Below are 22,911 nucleotides of genomic sequence, written 5' to 3'. Positions count from 1 at the left end.
GACAAAATTCTTTTAAAATATTACATATTAGGTAATATTGAAAAAATTGTTGGAAGTACTTTTTTTATTTTTTATTATAGAAACAAATAACAATAAAAAAACAGTAAAAAACCTGCATTTTTAGGAAAAAATAATGATACCTCTATAAAATATCACGTATAAAAAAAATACTATTCACTTAATTCAAAAAACTTTTCCAACAAAATGTTAAAAATATTCATAAATATATAGCATTAAATTCTCAGGTCAATAAAATGAAAATTCATTACGCTGGAACAGTTTGAAAATTGTAAATTTCTCAAAAAAGACATTTTGAGAAAAATGACTTTTAGCACTTTTTCATTGCAAATTTTACATCTGAACAAATATTTCTTGTTTTTAATATAAATACCTATAAATATTGTCTAATGAACTAGTTTAATAATTACATACTTTAAATTTTTTTTAAAAAATTAACAAAATATTCATCTAATTTTAAATTAATTTTAAACTAAACTAATTTTAACAGTTACCTGCAGACAAAAAAAGGTTAAAAAAAAGGGGCGTGCTCAAAACTGAAAAGGCCATAACTTCATCAATTTTGCTCTTATTCCAGAATTTTTTTTTTTTAAATGTTCAGTTAAATGCCTAAATTTCAAAAATATAAAATGTAAAATATCGATTTTTTGACAAATTTTTGCTTCTTTGAAAGTCCCTTGTCAAGGTAATAAAAGGTTTTTGGGTAAAAGTTTTAAATTTTAATGATAAAACATTTCATTCGTTGAAAAACCTTGTTAATGCAGCCTTTGTTACTCTGGGAAAACCAAACATGTTTTAAAATTTAGATTAAAGGAATACAACATATTTGTTTGTAATTAAAAATTAGATAAATCATCTATTGCTGACTATGGTAGAAATCTTGGGTATAAATTTAAATTTAATAAGCCCCATGTTATTCCAACTCATCTTGATGCTTTATAATTTTATTTCATTCATATGAATTCAAATTCTTTTGTTAATGATCCTACAGCGTCCTACATTGAGCCTGGAAATGTATCTTGCTCTCATTTCCAGTTCGACTACTACGAATTTTTCTTGCTCTATTTTTTACCTTTATTATTTTCCCCATTATTTTTGGCAACGTTGCGATTCTTTTTCAAGTTTTTTTTTTTTTCCCGTCATTGTTCACGTGTTTAGTCTTGAAGGTCAGCGCCTTTTTTGAGCTCTCGAAACCCAACAAATTTTTCCGTCATAATTTTTGAAGCTAATTAGGTTTACCCGTCGACAAGAATTTCATTCTTTGTTTTTATATTTTGACACAATATGATTTTGACAATCACGACATATAATTCAATCATGTTTGTAAAAAAACTTGATAAGCTGGCAATGGCGTCCTTAAGCACTAACGAAATCCATAAATGGCTGTTTGTCCTTACTGTAAATTCATAAATATTGAGAGAAGTTACAACATCAACGTTGGCAACTATGAAAGCACGCTTTAATTATTTAAAAATGGAAAAAAAAATTAACATCACAGAAATTATAGTATGATTGAGCTCGTATTTTATGCCTAAGATCTCTAAATACACTTTTCAATTTCAAGTCAACACAGCAAAACTCCACTTAATGTATACTACAAACATATCTTCCAACTACTACGGAATTTCTGTAGTTTCCTAAAACTTTTTTTCAACTAATAGCAATAGTAATGCATTTATATTTATATAAATTAAAAAATAATAAAAATTTATTGCACCACTACATATATATAATAAAGACAGATAAGTTAAAGGTCAAGTCAGGGCCGGATTAACCTATAGGCACACTAGGCACGTGCCTAGGGCCTACGAAAAACTTGGGAGGAAAAAATTTTTTGACAAAAATAATTTAGCTTTAAAAACAACAAGTGTATTTTGCACAAAATTATGAAGATACAAATAAAAATATAATATTTTTCGGTAATAAATTATTTTGCAGAATCTTATGATCTAATATATTACTTTTTTGCGATTTTTGGATTCAACGAAATCTTGTATTATGCTGTCGAATTCCAAACTACGCAAAATGTCGTATTCAATAGACATAACTGCGAGCGATGCCAAACGATCTTGATTCATTGTTGAACGCAAATAATTTTTTATCAATTTTAATCTGGAGAAAGATCTTTCTCGTCCAGCATTTGATCCAAGAATCGACAAATATATTCTTAATGCAATGTGAACGTTAGGAAAGTATTTACAAGTTTATCTTTAATTTGAGCCTTCAACATTTCTTGTGCAGATTTATGTTCATATAAATTTGAAAATAGTAAAAATTCATCTACAAAGTTTTTCTCTAAATCGGATGAGTAAATTTTCACCAAATTTTGCGCTTTTAGTTTAATCTCAGATTCTGACAAATTTTTGTGTAATTTCCTTGTAATTCGGGTTCGATAAAACATCGATTAATGACACTTTTTGGTCGATCCAGAAAACTGGGAAATTCAGACATCCGGGATAGCGATGGTCCCGAGCATCCCAGATAATTGGTTCTCTGCTGTATAAATATTTCTTGTAATTAATCTCACTATCAATTTCACTGTTTTCTTTGCTGGTTTGTTGTTGTATTGCTGACGTGAAGTGTTTACATAGTTATCGGTCGAACTAATCATAATGGTATTATCGATATCAACTGCAATATTGGCAGTATGTCGGTATTGCAGATAAAATTCAATAAACAAATTCGTAAATTAAAATCCATATTAATAAAAATGTTAAAAAGAAATATGCAAGAAAATTTTAGCATATATTTTGAAAAAAGGGGAGGAGTGGGGGAAGGAGGGGAGGGTCCAAACACGGCTATGCCTAGGGCCTACGAAAGGTATAATCCGGCTCTGGGTCAAGTATATATATAATTTCTTTTGATATAAGATTTCAAGCTTCATTTCACTGCCATTGGAAATATTTATTTGCACGAACTTAAAATGTTAGAGAAATATATTTAGTTTAATATAATTTCTTTAATAGAAATTTAGTTTAATTTTGTAGCAAGACGGAAGGTTAAACTTTCGAAAATGAGATAACGATAATTGGTCTAGAACAGTGCTATTTTGGCAAACTTCTTTTGGCGAAACTTGACTTTTAAAAAAAGTTCGTTAACAGATGTGAATGTACTAACCAGAAAAAAAGTACAAATAAAATTGGAAACATTAAAAGAGAAGAATGAAAATTTTACATTGTATTATCAATAAATCTTAAGATTTATATTTGGCAGTTAAATTCTCAAGTCTGCATCGGCTTTTAGTCTAGTAGTTTATTGGCGTATGCATAAATCAATACGAGGAAAAATAATTCTTTATTCTTGAATTTGATTATTTTATTTTGAATTTTAAAGTTCGATGAAAAATAATGATGCAATCATTTATTTGTGAAGGAATATCTTTTTAGTAATTTATTCAATATATTGTTATTGGGAAGAAAATATTTTTATAAATTTGCTATTTCTTTTTTATTGACATATTTTATTTAAACTTCTAATTAATTTAAATAATTTTACAAAAATAATCTAACTAGTAAATAAATAATTGTTTATTGGTTCGATGCAAATTTATTACAGTTTTAAAAATTAATTCTGGTTTAAGGAAGAAAAAAAAGCCTTAACTCATGGAACCAATTTGATCTAAGGAACCCTTGGATTACACGGAATACTTTTCGGGAATCACTGGTCTAGATAGTCCATTTTGCAACGATGCACTTTTTTTAGGGATTTAATATTTTTTTCAATAAATCCAAGATAAATTCAGAAAAGGCATCTAACTTGAATTTTGAAATGAATAGAAGGCGTATAAAAACATTTCTTGAATATTATGAAGATGTCAGTCAAGATTTTAATAAAATTTAAGCAAAGCTAAGGTAAAACAAATATTTAATGGAATAAATTGTAATTTTAAAGGCTAGGCCTTGGTTGTTTTGCATCGAAAGTTTGACCGTAATTTGCAATGACATATTTAGCAGTTTCGCAATTCGTGCTCCACATTACAAATGTTTTCAAGCTTTTTTTTCAAAAGGTAATTCAAATTCAGACACTGAAGTTCTTTCTTAGAAACGATACAATGCAATGTTTTGAATTATTATAAAATCAATGATCATTTCAACGTTGCAAAAACGAATAACTTACCTCGCTTTTTCAACGTCTGTGATGCAACTTCCAATAAGCTGTCTCACTAAATCAGTAAACGTCTGTTGATCACTTTGAGCTACCTATAAAAATTGTATAAAATATATTAGAATACATTTAAATGCAAGTGTTTATAAATATATTCTAAGAATAAAACTATAGTTTCATTAATCTTATAATGAACGATAATTCTACTTCAATGAATTGATCCAACGCCTCCTACAACTAAAAGCCTCCACACGATTTCTTATAGGTGGTCCGATCAGACCTCTATGAAGGCAAAGTAGTTTACAAAACAGCCATTTAATACATAGTCTAGTAAAAATAAGAAAATGGTAGCAAATATATGCCTAAAAATTTGTTTAATTTATGAACAAAAATAAATTCTGAGTGGTTTGTCTTATTCACTTGTCAACCACTACAGATTCAATACTCAAATATATATAATAAATTTAAAAGTAATTGAAAGAAAAAAATAGTTTTTTTTCCTTTGACCATTGTTATTTTTTGTAATATCTGTTTCAAATAATAATGATCGGTTATTTAAAATACTTTGCGAACTTATAATAATATTAATAATACAATATCTTACATTGATGGCTATTTGGTCGAGCTCCAGAAAAACACTGGGATCGCTGTATATTTCATGTTTGGAAATGAGGGGCGGACCTGGTGGTGGAGGGTGTGTCGGGTAGGGGGTCAGGTCTTCACTCATGTATCCTTCTCTATCGTTAAGATTTTGACTCTAAAGAATAAAGAACTTTTTAGTGAAGAAATACATATATAAACACAAATAATAAAGTAAAATAAAATAGAAAAATTTTTAATGGGAAAACGTAAAAGTCTTCCTCAGGACACATCCTTTACAATAAATGCGATATTTCTGAATAAGGAATAATTATCCTAAGATAAATATATTACTCTTTATAATGTGTCTATATCGCTAAAAAATAAAATGCAGTTGAAAATGAAAGCAAAAAACAAACTTACCGGCGTGTAGCAAAAGTTTTTATGTTATATATATATATATATATATATATATATATATATATATATATATATATATATATATATATATATATATATATATATATATATATATATATATATATATATATATATATATATATATATATATATATATATATATATATATATATATATATATATATATAATATATATATATATATATATATATATATATATATATATATATATATATATATATATATATATATATATATATATATATATATATATATATATATATATATATATATATATATATATATATATATATATATATATATATATATATATATATATATATATATATATATATATATAAAGTGCGTTACACTATTCACATTGTTAATAAGATTTTCAATATAGAGAGTGAAAAAAGAAGGAGAAGAATTTAGGAGAAACAGAAGGAAAAAAAAAGAGTCAATCATCGTATTAGGGAATCAACAAATTTAAGAAACATTAAATGAGCGAATTAGTTTGTAAATATAAATTGTCTGTAAGTTTGCAATTTACAGCGGAAAGACAATTATAGAAAGAGGCCTAAATTTTAACTTTAACCCTTTGTATAGTATTCTCACTTTTAACTTCCTCGTTACTTTGCGTTTTTCGCTTTCTAACTCTTTTCTTCAGTTTTGATACATTTTATGTTAAATGTTCATGAAATAATCAATGATTTAGAACTCTAGTGATTTTACATCCTACGATTTAGAATTACGTACATAGGAAAATTTTATGATAATAATTGGTGTAAAATTAAGACGTTGTGCAAAATATTTTACCAATTCTGAATGCTTTATACAAAAGAAATTCAAAAAATGCAGCTTCTAGTGAATCGAAATAAATGCAAGTAGTGAATATTGATTTATATTTGAAAATTTTTTAGCAAATTTTTACATTTTAAGTATGTTCTGATTAAGCACTATTTTTAATTTTAAAAAGTCGCCAAATTTATCGATAAAAAGTGCAATTTGCAAAACCACTAAAGTAATGTAAACAGACTGTAGTAGTATGGTAACACTTAAAGGTTAGCTTTGCCACGAGTATAATCGAGTTATGTCTGGATTACAGCTCTGGATGCTTAGATCTTTAAGTATTCAGGACTTTAGTCTGAACGAGAAAGTACTGAGAACAACAAATATTTGATCAATGGTTAATAAGGACATATCTCAAAATTTCCTAGATTTGAGATTAAAGTACCACGATATTCCAAGGCTTCAATCAAAGCATTGACTGGCTAAGAAAGCTGACGGATTATTTTTTTGAAGCGAAAACTGAAGGTAGTATTCAAACAAATTGTTTAATTTTAATTTTTTTTTTAATGTTAAAAGGTATATTTTTTTACGTCAAAAGAGAATGACTGGAAAAATAAACCCTCAAATATTTCGAACTTAAAAGTGGATGAGATAAGACTTATAGATATTCTTCCAATAATCATTGCTTGCTACTGACCAGTTATAAGTTGCCGATATGATATGAATCTACATAGATTGTTGGTCGTCAATTGTCGATTAAGTGACGAATCTACAAGCAACAGATATAATCTACAAGCGCCTATATAATTAACGAATAATATATATCCCTTAGTTGACTAGCCAGCAGAATAAAGTGCCAGCTGACAGCATTAATATCTGATACCTGTAAGCCAGCCATTAACTTTAGTATACATGATGGCACCCGTATGTCAGACGAGCATTTTATCTGATGGTATCCGGTTATTTTTTTGTTACTGGGTTGATAGGTTTGTTTTTTCTGGAATATTTTCAACTATGTTGCTGGAACAATATTTCCAATGTTTTGTGCATGTATCCACTTTTTAAAGTCCTTAAAAATTTGGTGAAAAATAATTTTGGAACCTATTTTCACGTTCTAAATAGAAGAGAACCATCTGATGAAAATATCGTATTTTTTCGCCATCTTATATTTAGACTATGACTTGACTTTTTCCCCATATTTATATTAGGTCATGCTAACCAAGAAACATACCGTATGATTTTAAAATACATAGTTATGAGTGGTTACTCGCTTTTACATTCCAAAACAATTACTATGGGTAAAATAATAAGAAAATAGTTAAATAGAGTAAATTTTTAAAAAGTAGATTGTTGCTTAAGATAAGAAAAAGGAATTTTACTCGAACGAATTCCGTCCTCTTTTCATTGATGAGATGCAACATTTCTTTGGAATGTTTTTCTACTAAATCAGCCGTAGCGGCCCTTTCTTGTTCTAAAAGTTTTCGAGTTAGGGATTCCTTCTTTCTGTCCAGTTTGATGGTCATGTTTTTCTCCAGATCTTCTTTTTCCCTTTGGTGCCTGAAATTATGCAACAAATTAAATTGAGAATACGAAGAAAAAAAATGATAAGGTATTATTGAATTAACCATCTTTTAATGTTTATATTTCAATGGACAAGAAAAAATTGGACCACAAATTAATAAGGCAAACGAAAAATACGATAAGGTATTATTGAATTAATCATTAAGTGTAAACACTAAATTCAATAATAAAGCTATTATTGAATCAATCAAAGTTAAGGTATTATTGAATTAATCATGAAGTGTAAACACTAAATTCAATAATAAAGCTATAATTGAATCAATCAAAGTTAAGGTATTATTGAATTAATCATGAAGTGTAAACACTAAATTCAATAATAAAGCTATTATTGAATCAATCAAAGTTAAGGTATTATTGAATTAATCATGAAGTGTAAACACTAAATTCAATAATAAAGCTATTCTTGAATTTAATGACTATACTTCAATAAATAAGAAAAAAATTAGATAATAAATTAATTAGACATACGAAAAATACTATAAAGTATTATTGAATTAATTAGTTTTTATTGTTTATACTTAAATGAATAAGAAAAGAATTTTTAATCATAATAGATTAAACAGGCATATAAATAGATTTTTTCTGTTTAGTACCAGAAATTTTGAAATCGGCTTTGACCATGTTGTGGATAATGTATAAGTGGATGAAGATAAGAGAATAGTTTAACCCTTTGACACAGATGGGATACTGGTGTCACTCTTATGTATATTTTTTCTGAAGCTATAATAAAAAGCAAAAATATACTTTGATATTTTCTTACTTATAAAAAATAGTCTAATAGCTACTAAAAAATCTGTTAGATTATCGGAATTATATTTGCACTAAAATATAAAATAAAATAAAAATTGTTTTTTCATATTAAAAAAAGATATCAATAATTTATTTTGTAAATAAAGGAAATTTCAAACAATGAATAACTGCTTCTCTTAGATATAAATAACTGCAAATAAGTGTGAATTTGAAACATTATTGATTGGAAATGAGCCGTGTTTGGAAGGTTTAAGCTTTAACGCAGAAAAAGACACCAGTAATTCATATTCGATTTCATATAACCATAAATGTTTAAAATTCTAAATATAATATTTTTCACTTATTTTAAAATAAATTAATGCAAAATAATAAAAAGTATGAAAAAAATTTGTTTAATAAATATTCTGCGTCAAAGGGTTAAAATCCCACACGAGCAAGGCTTTCGATTTTTATGTTGCCAAACTCTTACTACTAAATACTGACTTGTTTATACAAATCGATCAGTAATCAATGACAATAAACACTTCGAACCAGTTGAATCAAACCCGTTAAATGGAATCACTGATAAATTTGAAAATCCAATTATTGTTTTTTTTTTCAGGATTAAATATAGGGCCTATATTGGTTGAATAATGATTATAAAATATCGGGTGAATCTGACAACTCAATATAGAAGCGATAGAGCCGTGGTGGCTTAGGGGATAGAGCATTCGCCTCCCAATGAGGTGAATCGAGATCGAATCCCAGCGATGGCTGGTAGATTCGAATTCCGCACTCGGCTTGCACTGGCCACAGCGCTGACATAAAATATCCTCAATGATAAACGGATCATGTGTTAGAGTCCCTTTGACTCAAGCTAACCATGGGAGGGTTTCGTGGTTTTCTTCTCCATGTAATGCAAATGCAGGTTAGTTCATTCAAGAAGTCCTCCATGAAGGCAAATTTCTCCCAATACTTGATCCAGGCGTTCTTGTCTTCTGCATCTGGTTCAAAATTACAAGGGTTGGGGAGAGTGGGGTCAATTGTAACACTTTTTACTTAACTATTTTTAACTAACAATAAATCCAATATATTATTAGTATTAATTGACAGACGAGTAAAGTAGACTATTCTCTACTAGAAGAAAATAATAAAAACCTTATTTTAAATGCTATTATATTAGTTATTAACAATTTTTGACAGTCGTGCACTTGTTACAATTGTCCCCACTTACGGGGTCAATTGTAACAGTTCATAAATTCAACTAAAACATAGTTAATTATACATATTATCATAGTTGTGATATATTTTATTATTGATCAAAATAGTAGTGATATTTTAGGAGTAAAAATAATAATGAGCAGAGACCTAAAGGGTTAAACTTTTAACTTTAAGGGGTTAAAAATTTCAATTTATGCTGTGAAAAAAAAATTCTGTGACAAATAAAATAATGCACATGCAACATAATATAAATGATAATGATATAGGAAACTATTGGTGGTTCTTAAAGAGTTAAGTAATGGCTTGTAAACATAAGAAATGGGGCCTAAGGGGTTCAACAATTGCAATTGAAATTATGAATTTTATTTTCAGCTGTTTCAATCGTCCCTTTACTTATTGTTACAATTGTCCCCAAGGCGCCATTTCAGCTTCATTTGTTAAAAACAATGCTAGTTAATTAACAAAGCTAATAATTTTTTTTTGAAATGTTAATTAAGGTGTCCACTTACATATTCGGTTAATAATTTTTATTTCTTTAAACAAAATTACTTTGTTACAATATAATATTCTAATACCAAATAAAGTACTTACGTAGCGTGAAAATATCTTTTGTGATCTAACTCTTTCAAAATTACATAAAAATGGTTGCCAGCAGGTGTGTACATGTAGATTTATTAAATACACCTTGTGCGCCACCTAGGAACCAAATCTAGAACCCGACACTCGAAATTTTTGCTCTGTTACAATCGTACCCTGTTACAATTGACCCCACTCTCCCTACGGAGTTGAACATTAGTAGTCGTAAATCTTAAACTAGGAAGGCTGTTCAATGACAATTAAAAAATAATATAAAATAGGGGTGATATTAGTTGTAAAGTGGATGCAAAATATCGTGTGAACTGTACAATTCTGTATAGGGACAATATCGGAAAATATTGGCCTTTAAACTCTTATTGAGCCAAGATTCGTGAATATTGATCTAATGAGGACCCAAGTTATTGTGCTGCTAGGGTGGATGCTGGCTCAAAATAAAGATAATTTTTTAAGAAAAAAATATCGATTATTACTTTACATACTTGAATGTGAGGGCTTTTTCCTCGTCTGTTGAGATTCTCCTCTTCTTCATTTTGATTTCATAATTAAAGCGAGATGTCAGTTTCTCCAATTCTTTCTCCCATTCTTCCTGAAATTTCAAAATTCCAAAATTAAAAAAATGGGATTGCCGAAGAATTACAGGCAAAACTAGTTCTTAACTAATCACAAGTTTGCTAATTAAATGCATCCTACTTACTATTTGCAATTCGCGATTACAAAGCTCGAATATGCCATCTGGGGAAAAGACTGATTCCATGTCTTGACCCTCCCCCTTCCCTCTCCTCCTCTAATCAGTTGTATGTGAATATATTACGATATTTTTCGCATTTAATTGTCAAAAATATTTTTTTTTCATTTACACGACGCTTTCTTTAAAAGCATGCTTAATGCAGTTTTGAATTCCATTTAGTGAATCATGATAATCAAAACAGAAACTAATGTATAGTGCGGCTTTCAGGAGAACTCCTCCAGACACCCGTCTCGCGTCGTGGCGGGTACTATGGTTACGAGGAAGGGTCACTTCGAATAGGGGTGTGGGGTGACTAGTTTTGTCTTCATCTTAGAGTAGGTCGTAGTGAGTATGGCACCCTCCAATGGGCACCTTCATTCCTCCATTTCACCCCATTAGAAATGTGCTCTCGCTTGTTACCATAGCAGCAGACAGCCCCAGAGTCTGGAGGAGTTCTCCTCAAAGCCGCACTATACTTCCTTCTTCTACGACTATCTACACGCTAATGGTGAAAGCATGTGAAGTGTTGCCATAGGTAAGAAGTTCTGCTCTGCACCACCTACTACCGATTTCGATCGTCAACACGAGGGGAAGTCCAAAAATCAGTTTTCTCAAGCAAGACATTAGTTGAACCCGAAAGACATCCACACACCACAAGGTATCGTTCGAACGCAATCGGGTAATTTGTTTTATCGCAGTGACTGCGCAAAGCGGAAATGAATCCCTCAGTTAGCTCCTTGAATTCGGTTGCGGGACTTTTTGGAGGTTTGAACCCTTAATGCTACTCGATACTGCACTCTGTTGATGATGATGTGAAAGATGCTTTTCGGAAAATGTGTCCTAACCTTCTCACATCTGACATTCTATTGCTGTACGGCAATTCCAGATCACACTCGGTTGCAGCAACGCAAAACTATATTGCAATTCTCGGTTGGGAGCAGTTTGACCATCCGTCATACAGTCCTGATCTGTCACCCTGCGACTTCCGTCTTTTTTCGGCTTTGCAGACGAATCTCGGCAGAAAGCCGAGTACCACAAGCCGTACTTCCATATGCAAAACCCTGATTTTTTTTTCAGGTGAGCTTTTTGAAGCTTATAAAATGGTATGACAAATGGCTCACCATCTATATCCACGAGGGGTCGCAAACTCATATTTATATGAGAAAGAACAATATTGTTTCAAAATCATGACCGACTGCTATTGAAGTCAATTAATACAAAAAAAAAAGGATTAAAATAATTTGAAACGAGTAAAGTTATAATTTTAAACCATATGTATCATCCTGCCATAAACAACTACGTAGACTTCAAGACTGACGAATTAATGAAATATTTAAAAGATTCTCAAACTTTTTTTAAAAAATTTCTGATTTGCTGAATTATTTTTTTTGTTAAGTATCTAAGGAGCTAAATTTATTAAAATAAGTTAAGTTATGATATAAATATAAGTAATGAATATGCGTTAAAAAAAAACATTTTACTTACTTTCACTATCATTTTCATCCTCTATGCAGCAATAAATAGTATAAGAAATCACAGTTATAGACCAAGCTTACGATTTAAAAATTCTTTTAAAATGTATTTCATTTCTTTTAAATATTAAATCGAAATGTTTATTTTGAATTCATTAAACAAAGAATCACGGCAAATAAAAGAAGTTTAAATCATATTATTTATTTACATGGAGTATTATTTAATAATAAGATGGTAAAAAAAGGTTATATTAATGAAGAAGACAGGAACTAATTTAGAATAGTTTTACTTTATTTCTATCCCTTTTTTCTGTAAGGAGTAAAAGTTTCATTCAAATTAAAAAATAAAATAAAATTTTTTCCTATCTTCCAAATCCATGAAACTAAAACTAGACAATGCCGAAATAGACATACAGTTTGTCGAAAGTGAGAACCCCCCCAGCCATTCGTCTGAACCCGTGGCGGTGACTATGGCAACGAGTTATAACTATTTCAAGTATGTTTTAAGTGAGCCTGTCCTATTTCAAGTATGTCAAGTAAACCTGTCCTAAACAATGACTCCACGTCTATTGCAGAGGAGTGAAGAGAAGCTACCCTCCCTGAAATGTGTTATTCTTGTTCCCATGGCAGCAGGTAGTCTCAGACTTTGTAGCAGGGGAAGTTCTTGCCATAGACAAATTATACTATAGTTTCAGTACTGCTATCAAGAAAAGGATTTTGAGAAAGGTTCTCAAAAGCTACTAAAACAGATATATTATAGTTTCGGTTTTATAATTAAGAAAGGGATTCCTTAAAATATACCAATAAACACATACTACAGTTTCGATGCTGATCAAGAAAAAAATTCCGAGAAAGTTTATTGATAATAGAACCGAAACTATAGTATGTCTATCTTTATGACTTTATTTGCAAAAATATTTCTCCCCAATTTTTGAAATATTCTGCAAATTTAATCATGTTCTTAATTATTTTGATTTCGGGAAAAACATTTATCACATATCCGTGGCTTACAGAGGTGTTTGGATGCTCGAGGCAAACTTCTCGACACGAGGTTGTGTTAGATGTCCCTGAAGTTGTTAATTGAAGTTAAAGAAGTGTTAAACTGAATTGGGAACACCAATTAAGTTGGAAACATTGAAAACATGTAATGTAAAGGATACGTGTAATTCTAAGATTAAAAATTAATTATTTCCCAGAAAATAATCTTAATTCTTTTCTTATATGAAAAGAATATTTTAATTGCAATGATCTTATACTTCATAATAATTTTTTTTTAAATCTAAAAATCATATATTGTTTTTTAGAAATTATTTTGATGGTGACGGAGCCAAATTTTTATCGGTTACGCTTTTCTTTTGACATTGGATACCTTTTTCTGACATTGGATATCTTATCATCCCTTCTAGAATCTCACATGCTTAAAAGGATATTTTCTTTAAGGGTGGGATTTTATTCTTGCTTTGAGACATTACCCGGTAATAAACACTACGACAACAATGTATGGAGAAAATATGTATATACCTGTATTTGTTCTGTGATATGAACTTCCTCCTCTTGTCTTTTCTTTGCAAATTGACGATAGAGGGCGTCCTCTTCCGCACGGTGCCTCATTTCTAACTTTGTCTGTGTTTCTTTGTCCTATAAAAAAATATTTATATTATTATCTTCTTTCAAAAAAGAAATCAAAATTTAGCAGTTGATATTTGATCATTTTTAATTATTTGAGAGAAAAAATCGGATTTTGGAGAAATATAAGCAGGGCGACCACTGAAGTTTATGTTCACACTCTTACCAAACTTAAGACCGTGGTAGCCCAGTGGTCAGAGAAACGCACTCTGATCCGGAGGTTCGATCCTTACGATATACTATCTCGTAAAATCTGCGGAATCGAAAATCCTGTGGTCCGCTGCGGAGTAGTACCGTGGGTATAGGGATCTGGATAAAATTTCCTTTCCCCTTTAATTTATGTCTAAGTTGAGGAAGTGGCCTCACAGAGAGATCACAAATGAGATCCCCTCATCAGAGAATCAAATTACAATGACATGTCTTCGGATCATAATCAGGAATATTTCTCACACCGTCACCAATAGCCCATTGTGCAGCTTTAGAGCGACGAAAATAAGAGTACATACCTACTTGTCTTTGCTATACCTGGGCACCATTTTTATTACTGCAGTTTGTGCCGTTCGAAAGTTAATAGGGTCGGTAATCGCTGAAGTGGGCTCCGCTTATGTATAATGAAGCTATACTCGATTCTTGCAGAACTAATGTTTGACTTCTGTCTTTTTGGAGTGGAGTAAAACATATGTTAAATTTTGAGCTTTGAAGGCATTCTCCAATTGTAGTAAAAAAAAACCCAGATACTTTAGCTATGATCAATTTTCTTTTTCTGGTCCACTGTGTTCAATGTAGACTATTACTAAGTACGAAAGGTTAAAAAAAAACTAATTTGTAAATATTTAAATTTCACATATTTTTACAAATAAATGATTGTCTCATGTTTAGACATTGAGACGTTTTTCCTATGAGCTTAAATTTTTTTTTCAAATATAAAAATTCTAATATCTTACTTTGCGCAAAAATCTACAAAAAGGAGCCAATTTTGTTTGCGCGAGTGTGTTTCACGTGTTGGAAATACTCCTCTTTATGAATATTTATGAATAAAAACAAGCTGGAAGTATTCATTTTTTTTTGCTGCAATTTATGAGTAAAAATATTAAGATAAAAATGATCAACATAATCCCTTTTTTTTCCAAAAAAAGGAAGAAATTAGAATGTATACTCAAGTCCATTATGCCTCTTAACATTTTTCTCTCTGAACTACTGAATTTTATTAAAACTAAAAGTATATTTCATTAAAAAAAAGATTAAAAAAACTAATGTAAGGCATAGTATATAACCTCAAATTCGAATTACAAAAAAAAAAAATTACAGCATAGTATAATAACTAAAAAAGTGTAATACTTGTGTCAATTATAAGCTAATCTAATAATATTAAAGCTCATTTAAAATAAAACTTATAAAAATCAAACCCTAGCCAGAATTTTTTTCAGGGAATTATGGGACTAAACTCTAACTGCATCATTGGCCACAAACCTTATGTATGAAAAATTCATACAAATTCATAAAATGTCTAAATAATACAAAAAGTTTCTTAAAATCGTCAATAGTTTTAAAATAAAAAACTAAGAGGCTGTTATGTCATTTCGCGTTTTAAAATATTCATCATTTCTTATTATTTCCCCTGAGACTTTGCACGTGCTTTTTGACATGACACAACCCTCGATACAGAAAAAAAGCTTTTGGCAACGAGATATTATCGTTTGTTGATTAAAATGAACCTTCCGGTTACCAAATCTGTTCGATCCATCTTTATCGTCTGCTTTACCACAAATGCAAACTATATCAGGATACAAGTTTGCGGAACAACCTGTCGATCATAATAATAAGTAAGATGTCAATTACGTCATACTTCTCAGACATTCAAATCTTCAACGAGCTGTGGCAACACTAACTATTTTGAATAGCGAGACTTCCTTCGTTTCCTGTTTAGGTCACGCTAAGTTCTTGTGTGTTTTCTTTTTCTTTCGTTTTTTTTTCTTCTTCTAAACAATTAAGCAGTTTCTACAGGGCCTAGATCTTTGCTGCTAATTGCGATGAAAACAATGTCGCTATTTTGTTACCTGTCAGGTTTATTTGAATGGCATTAACAAATAAACTATTGAATCGTAATAAGTGTAAATACAAAGTATCTCTTTATGTAGGAGTCGTATGGACTCACAAAATATCAAATTTTGAATTCATGGACTTGTTGGCAATAGAATGATAAGCCACATTGTTTAGAAGAACGTTATAAACACCAAGAAAACAAGATGGTTATATTCATCATGGTGCAGAGGTATGTGAGTACCTAAAGTAAGCATCTTGATGTCCCAGAATAAAGGGTTATAATCACTGAAAGAGGCAGATAAAAACCTGTTTACATAAAAAATAAAACTACACACGCATTGGAAAGATATATATCAACAAAAATCTAAATCCAACGTTTAAGTTTTTATTTATTTAATCATTTTGTTTCATATAATTTTTTTTATTTTGTAAATCAAAGCAGACATTATTCTATGGTAAAAAATTATTTCAAATCGTGGTCTTCCTTTTTCTTATTTTAACATCCTGAAAATTATTTATAAAATTTATTTGAAAATCATATTAGTTTTATCACCATGAATCGAGCAATAATCAGTTTATGTTTCTAATTCGGGTGATGTATAATTCGAAATATTTTCGTTAACCTCTTTGCTGCTTGAAGAATATAAGTCAAAAATAAAAATTTTTTTAAAATAAAATTTTTGTATTTTTTGAAATGTAAATTTTTTCAGTCACCGATTGGATGTTCCCTTTATCTGGATGCTTGGGGCTCTTGCCCCTTTCCTCTTCTGCATGCCACATAGTTTACTTATCGTGACCTGGTATAATGTATAACTTATTATATCGTTAATTATTGCACATTTTGCAAATTTTTTCTCCGATGGAAATGAAATGACAAAAGCATAAACTGGTGCAAAAGTACTTTCTACTAAAAAGTACTCTGGTGAAAAGTAGTAAAAAAACTCTCTACCCATAAGCATGACAGAAGACGCTTCTTTGAAAAAGGAGAATACTTACAGTTTATTTTCTTTAAACAGCTGAATCGGTTTTAACCCATTCATGCGCAGCCACAAAAGTGAGAAACCGAACCATCTTTTTCAAAGGGTTCTATGAACAAATGGGTTAGTTATATAGTGATACATTAATATGCATAATGTAAGTAAAGTATGCATTGATGGAACGTGTGTTTAAAAGAGATAAAAAAAAGGTAAATTACGTAACATTGTGACTTGCCATAAAACAATGATCCTGGAGACTAATAAGTTAAACCGAAATACAAATATTGAAGAAAAAAGTTTATAACACTAGAGATACTCTTTCGCAAAACATAAATTTTGTCAGCTATACACTAGCTGTCAGCGAAAAAAAAATAATAATTGTGGTCATAGACTACCCTACTAAAATTTGGAGAGAATGCAAACTTTTATATATCGCTCTAAACCATTTCGACGATCTACTAATACGCCAATTCGCCGATTCAGTGACTTACAGCACTTCACGAAATCGCCGATTTATTGTTTTACTGGTACGTCGATTCATTGATTCACTCATATTCCGATTCATTAATTTACTGATACACCACTTCATAAATTCGCCAATTCATTGATTTACCGATACACTAATTTCCTAATTCGTCAATTCATTGATTCCCTGATACGCCAATTCACTAATTGTTGATTCAATGATTTACTGATAAACCAATTCACTAATTCGCCGAACCACTGGTTTACAAATAGACTAATTGACTGATTTGCTAGTCCTCTGAAAATACTATAATGCCAATTTACTAATTCGTCGATTATTGATTAACCAAATCCCTTAAAAAAATTACGAATTCACATCGTAATATTTTATTTTTTATTTTATAACCGTCGTTGAACAGCCGACCCAATTTTATTGATTTACGATGTTCAACTCTGTAGCCTTCTCATTTTGAACCCAATCCAGAAGACAAAGGAACTCCTGGATCGAGTATTGGGAGAAATTTGCCTTCGTGGAGGACTTTTTTGATCGAGCTAACCCGCATTTGCGTTACATGGAGAGGAAGACCACGAGAACCTCCCACGGCAAGGGGACCCTAACCCATGATCCGTCTATCACAGAGGATATTTCACGTCAGCACTGTGGTCGGTGCAAGCCGGATGCGGAATTTGTATCGACTGGGATTCGAACCCGGTTCGCCGCATTGGAAGGCGAACGCTCTATCCCCTGAGCCATCGTGGCTCACATCGTAATATGCAATAAATCTCTCAAAGATTATTGTACTTAAACATTATTACATTTTAGCATTATTACATTTAGTATTCTCTGATTTGCTGGTGTGCTGAGATACTATAATGCCAATTTACTAATTCGTCGATTATTGATTAACCAATTCGCTTAAAAAAAACTTACGAATTCACATCGTAGTGGGAAGATTATTGTACAGTACAGAACCCGTTATCCGGAAATCAGAAAACCGGAAAACCAAAAAACCGGAACGAAATTCGATAAATTTTCACGCCATTTTTAAATTTTTTTTTCTTCCTCATAAGATTTTACGATTTTTCTTTCTTTTTTTAAAGATGTTTACCTTACCATCATTTTAAAAATAATCATTAGTGTATTACTTCATCGTTTTTTCTTATTTTTGAGATTATTTCCAATTTTTTTTCCTTAGTTGGGTTTAACAATAAAAAAAACGGCTTTTTGTAGCGATTCAGAAAACCGGAAAAATCAGTTATCCGGAATAGCGATGGTCCCGACCGTTCTGGATAATCGGTTTAACTTTAACATTCTTATTACATTTTCGCATCTTCATAATAATTTAGGAAGTGTACCGAAACTTCTGGCAGGTAATTAGAATTAAAGAAGCAAAGCTAAAGCAGGGTTAAATATGCAGGGTTAGTGCTGATTTGATATCCGGTAGCATTTATGAATGATTCATGAGGTAATGAGAAAGCAATATCTGTTCAAAGGATAATGAAAGAGATATTTTAATGTATACAAATCCTCTGCGGGAGTTAAACAAAGAATGTCTTAGAAGGTAATTGACCTGGTATTAGATATTTATGGAGAAAAAAAGAAGAAATTCCTGCACTTAAAGAGCTGCTTTCTTCTACAGAGTATTGATTTTTATGATGACTTGAGTGATTATAGAATAGTCTAAGTGCCAATTTTAAAGATATTTGATAAAAACTTTCTAAGTGGGGAGACAAAAAATTTAAATAATGATCATAAAAAGCATTTTTGAAAGATAGCCTTTAATTTAGCCTTTTTCGTGCCAGAGTTTTTACTTGGGCCACCATAATACTAAAGAGGAAATTCATTTAAAAGAGAAAATAAGCGAGCACATTAAATATCGATTTTTAGAATCATGAAACAAAATAACTGATATGAGCAACAATCAAATTTTCGATTTCTCATTCATTTTTGTGGGAAGGTATACGAAAAAATTCTTTCCGAATAGAATGCGTAGTTAAGAATAAAAGTAGCTAAGTGATGATTTTCAAAACTTGCAATTAAACTTATATCCAATTAATTATCTATTACAGTACAGAACCCGTTATCCGGAAATCAGAAAACCGGAAAAAAAACCGGAACGAAATTCAATGAATTTTCCCGCCATTTTTTTTAAAAAAAAATTTCTTTCCTCATAAGAAGAATTAGAAATTTTCTTTCTTTTTTGAAAGATTTTTACCTTACCATCACTTTGGAAATAATCATTAGTGTATTACTTCATCGTTTTTTCTTCTTTTTAGATTATATTAAAAAGTTTTTTTTTTAGTTGGGTTTAACAATTAAAAAAACGGCTTTTTGTAGCGATTCAGAAAACCGGAGAAATCAGTTATCCGGAATAGCGATGGTTCCGATCGTTCCGGATAATCGGTTCCCTACTGTATTTATAGAATATCGCCATTATTTTAAGATTATTTAATGGAAATGTTTGTAAAGAGAGACGACCCAAATTAGAAACAATGCTTTTTCTAACAACAAATAATGAAAAGGATAGGCATTTATGAATAATTGTATTTGTTTTCGCATCGAATAAAAGTAACCAAGTTCGAAACTGCTTCTCTGATAGCCCATTCTCAACATTTAGTTTTGTTCTTTTTCGTTTTTAATTCAATGGAAACCATGATTCAGCTCATTCCTTTTTCAGTTTCTATCAAATTAAGAACTGGACAAGAAAATCAAATTCAAAACTGGACAAGACGGTGCTCCAAGACCCTTGAATTCAACTGTCTGACACAAAATCCAATTTTAAGACTATTGATGAGAAAATTTTATTCTTCATTCATTCACTAAATATTTTCAAAATAATTAATAAAACTTCAATCTGTGAATTTTTTTTAAATGTTCAAAAATTTTTCTTTGATTTATATGTTGTTGTAGTTGTCGTCAGCCATTAAGGCACTGGGGTGTGTGATTCTTGCTTTCCAGTGGCGCCATCTATGGCCAAGAATTCGACTTCTGCCACACCCATACGTTATACCCGTTTATAGGGTGGACCCATTCATTCATCCACAGATCGTAATTTTGTCCTGAACCAGAGAACGATCAATCTCCAATCCAATACCCCCAGAGGTATTAATTTGTCATGGGAACATGGATGACTTTGTGACCAGTCACCATAGTCTTCGACAGGCTAGATTTGATTTCACGAACAAGAGTCCAGCGCCCTACCAACTAGTTCACAAATGCTAATGAAATTTATTTATTAAGTCACGGAGGTTCTGTCAAAAAAAAGGTTGATCATTAAAGGTTCCATAGTCGAAGAAATTGGGAACCGTTGCTTTAGAACATGACCCTTTATCTATATCACCTTTACCGTTTAAATTATTTAAATGTAGTAGCGCAAAAATTATCCTAATTCTAATTTCGTAAAATATTACGATACATTATCTTTACTACAGCTGGAAGTATTTCCGTAGTTCCAGAAAATATTTTTCCAGCGGTGGCAAAGATGATGTATAGTAAAATCTTATTAAATTAGAATTAGAATAGTTTTTCCGCTATTACATGTAAATAATTTAAACGATAAATGTCATATAGAAAAAGAGTAATGTTCTTTTGTCTTATACATTCCCGCTACGGAATTTCCGTAGTTCCTGAAAATATTTTTTTTTCCAACGGTAGCAAAGTTACTGTACAGTAATAATTAATTAAATTAGAATTAGTATAGTTTTTCCGCTACTACATGTAAATAATTTGAAGGGTAAAGGTCATATAAAGAAAGGGTCATGTTCTTTTGTCTTATACATACCCGTAGTAGTTTCCGTAATTTCTGGAAATATTTTTTTCCAACGGTAGCAGCAAAGTTACTGTTCAGTAATATTTAATTAAATTAGAATTAGTATAGTTTTTCCTCTACTACATGTAAATGATTCAAACGGTAAATGTCATATAGAGAAAGAGTCATGTTCTTTTGTCTTATAGATACCCGCTACAGAATTTCCGTAGTTTCTGAAAATGGTATGTATAAGACAAAAGACTGAAAGGTGTGTTTCATGTTACGGTAATTAAAAAGAAAAGGGCGATAGAGTGTAATTTCCTTAAAAAGAGAAAGGCATTTCGTTTTCATTGATCACGAAAGAAATAGATCAGTAGGTCATACTGACAAATGGCTGAGCTTTAATCCTTAAAGGTCAGGGAGGGGAAGGAAAAAAAAACTTGTTTTTCACTTTCATATTAAACTATTTTACATTCACCAACACTTTTACATCTAGCATGACCGATCTTCTGACTTTATTGATGATTTGTTTTTAAGACTTCATCATTTATCATATATCTTTCACAATTGAAATTCTTGGGTCATGAAAATGATAAGTCACATTTTTAAAATCGCTCTTAAATGTGTTATTTTCTAAGGGAGTTTTCAAAAACTAGTGGGCTGCGCAACCTGCTCGCTAACGCTCGCTAACCCCCCAAAAATTGCTACGCAATCTTATACGGTTTGCTTCGCAACCGTATAAGAACCAAACCAAGCAACCAAACCAACACCAAACTCGCGAACCAAGACAAACTAAACTCGCCTCGCTCGCTACTAACTTAGGTACATTGCAAATGCACAAAATTCTAAGAATTCAAAACAATCATTCAAATCCATATAAAAACTTCTTTTTTTAAAAAAATTACATCTTTTTAGTAAATACTAAGTCATTAAAATAAATTTGAACTCAAATAAATGACATGTAATTCGTTAAACCTATTAGAAATGTGCTATAGTATAGTTCGTGATATAAATCAAAAATCGTCAAATAAATTCGTGAAAAAAAGCGCTTTCGATAAAATACTAAATTAGGGATCTATCGACAAAGACTACTCACTTCTGCCTAGCTTAATAGTATGAGATTGCCGCAGCTGATGCTCTCTGGTTATTTCAGTTTCCGTTCTTAAAAGCGCTATATGTTGAGTCACCTCAGCTAGATTTGGCATGTGACATTTTTAGCGGCAATCATTGGTCGATTCGCCGTGTAAGAGAAATAGTAACGTAAACAAAACAAAGCAAACGTTGCCACCGGTGGAAAAGAAATACAGTCAAAATTTGGGAGCCACGTAAGAGAATTATATATATTAGATTTGTGAAATACTTATCTGCGAATAATACTGAACAGTTCGATGTAAAAATATCATTTTGAGAAAAAGTGGAGCTTACAATTAATTTAGATTTCTTAAGTTCTTCAATTTTTTAACCGTCGAAAAGCTGTAGACGGGAATAAAGTGAACCTTAACTTCAAATCTACTTAATTTTCACAAATAAACTTTTGTATTTCCGCAACATTTGTAGAGCAACATTTTGTGTATATATTCTATTTGGCTTTATCTTTTGATACCTATACAAAACCGCCAACCCAATCACAATTTGAGATGTAAAGCGTGCAATATTTTAGATTCTCTATTAATTTTTTCTGACAAAATTGCACCAAATACAATTCTGCAATCAACAGTTTTTCATAGATAGTTAAACAGTATACAGTTGTTTTAAGACTTTTGATAAGTATCTTTGTTTTTTATGCAATTAACGGTAAAATAATTTTCTTA

At 30.6% G+C, this 22,911-nt stretch overlaps 1 protein-coding gene across 1 annotated transcript in view; it reads right to left on the bottom strand.

Moving 5' to 3' along the window:
- Hil (peptidase hillarin) overlaps positions 1–22,911 on the bottom strand; it is a 67,019-nt gene that overhangs the window by 6,626 nt on the left and 37,482 nt on the right. Inside the window, exons 2-6 of the mRNA XM_087164577.1 lie at positions 13,762–13,878; positions 10,521–10,627; positions 7,293–7,470; positions 4,727–4,879; positions 4,135–4,217 (exon numbers count right to left, since the gene is read on the bottom strand). Coding sequence (XP_087020703.1) covers positions 4,135–4,217; positions 4,727–4,879; positions 7,293–7,470; positions 10,521–10,627; positions 13,762–13,878 — 638 coding nt within the window. The remainder of the gene's footprint in view (positions 1–4,134; positions 4,218–4,726; positions 4,880–7,292; positions 7,471–10,520; positions 10,628–13,761; positions 13,879–22,911) is intronic.

Source organism: Parasteatoda tepidariorum, chromosome 5 (assembly GCF_982258835.1).
Source record: "Parasteatoda tepidariorum strain Cologne lab strain chromosome 5, Ptep-v5.0, whole genome shotgun sequence".
In the NCBI taxonomy this organism is placed as follows: domain Eukaryota; kingdom Metazoa; phylum Arthropoda; class Arachnida; order Araneae; family Theridiidae; genus Parasteatoda; species Parasteatoda tepidariorum.
The sequence above is the reverse complement of the archived record's forward strand: the minus strand, read 5'-3'. Positions and strand labels throughout refer to the sequence as shown.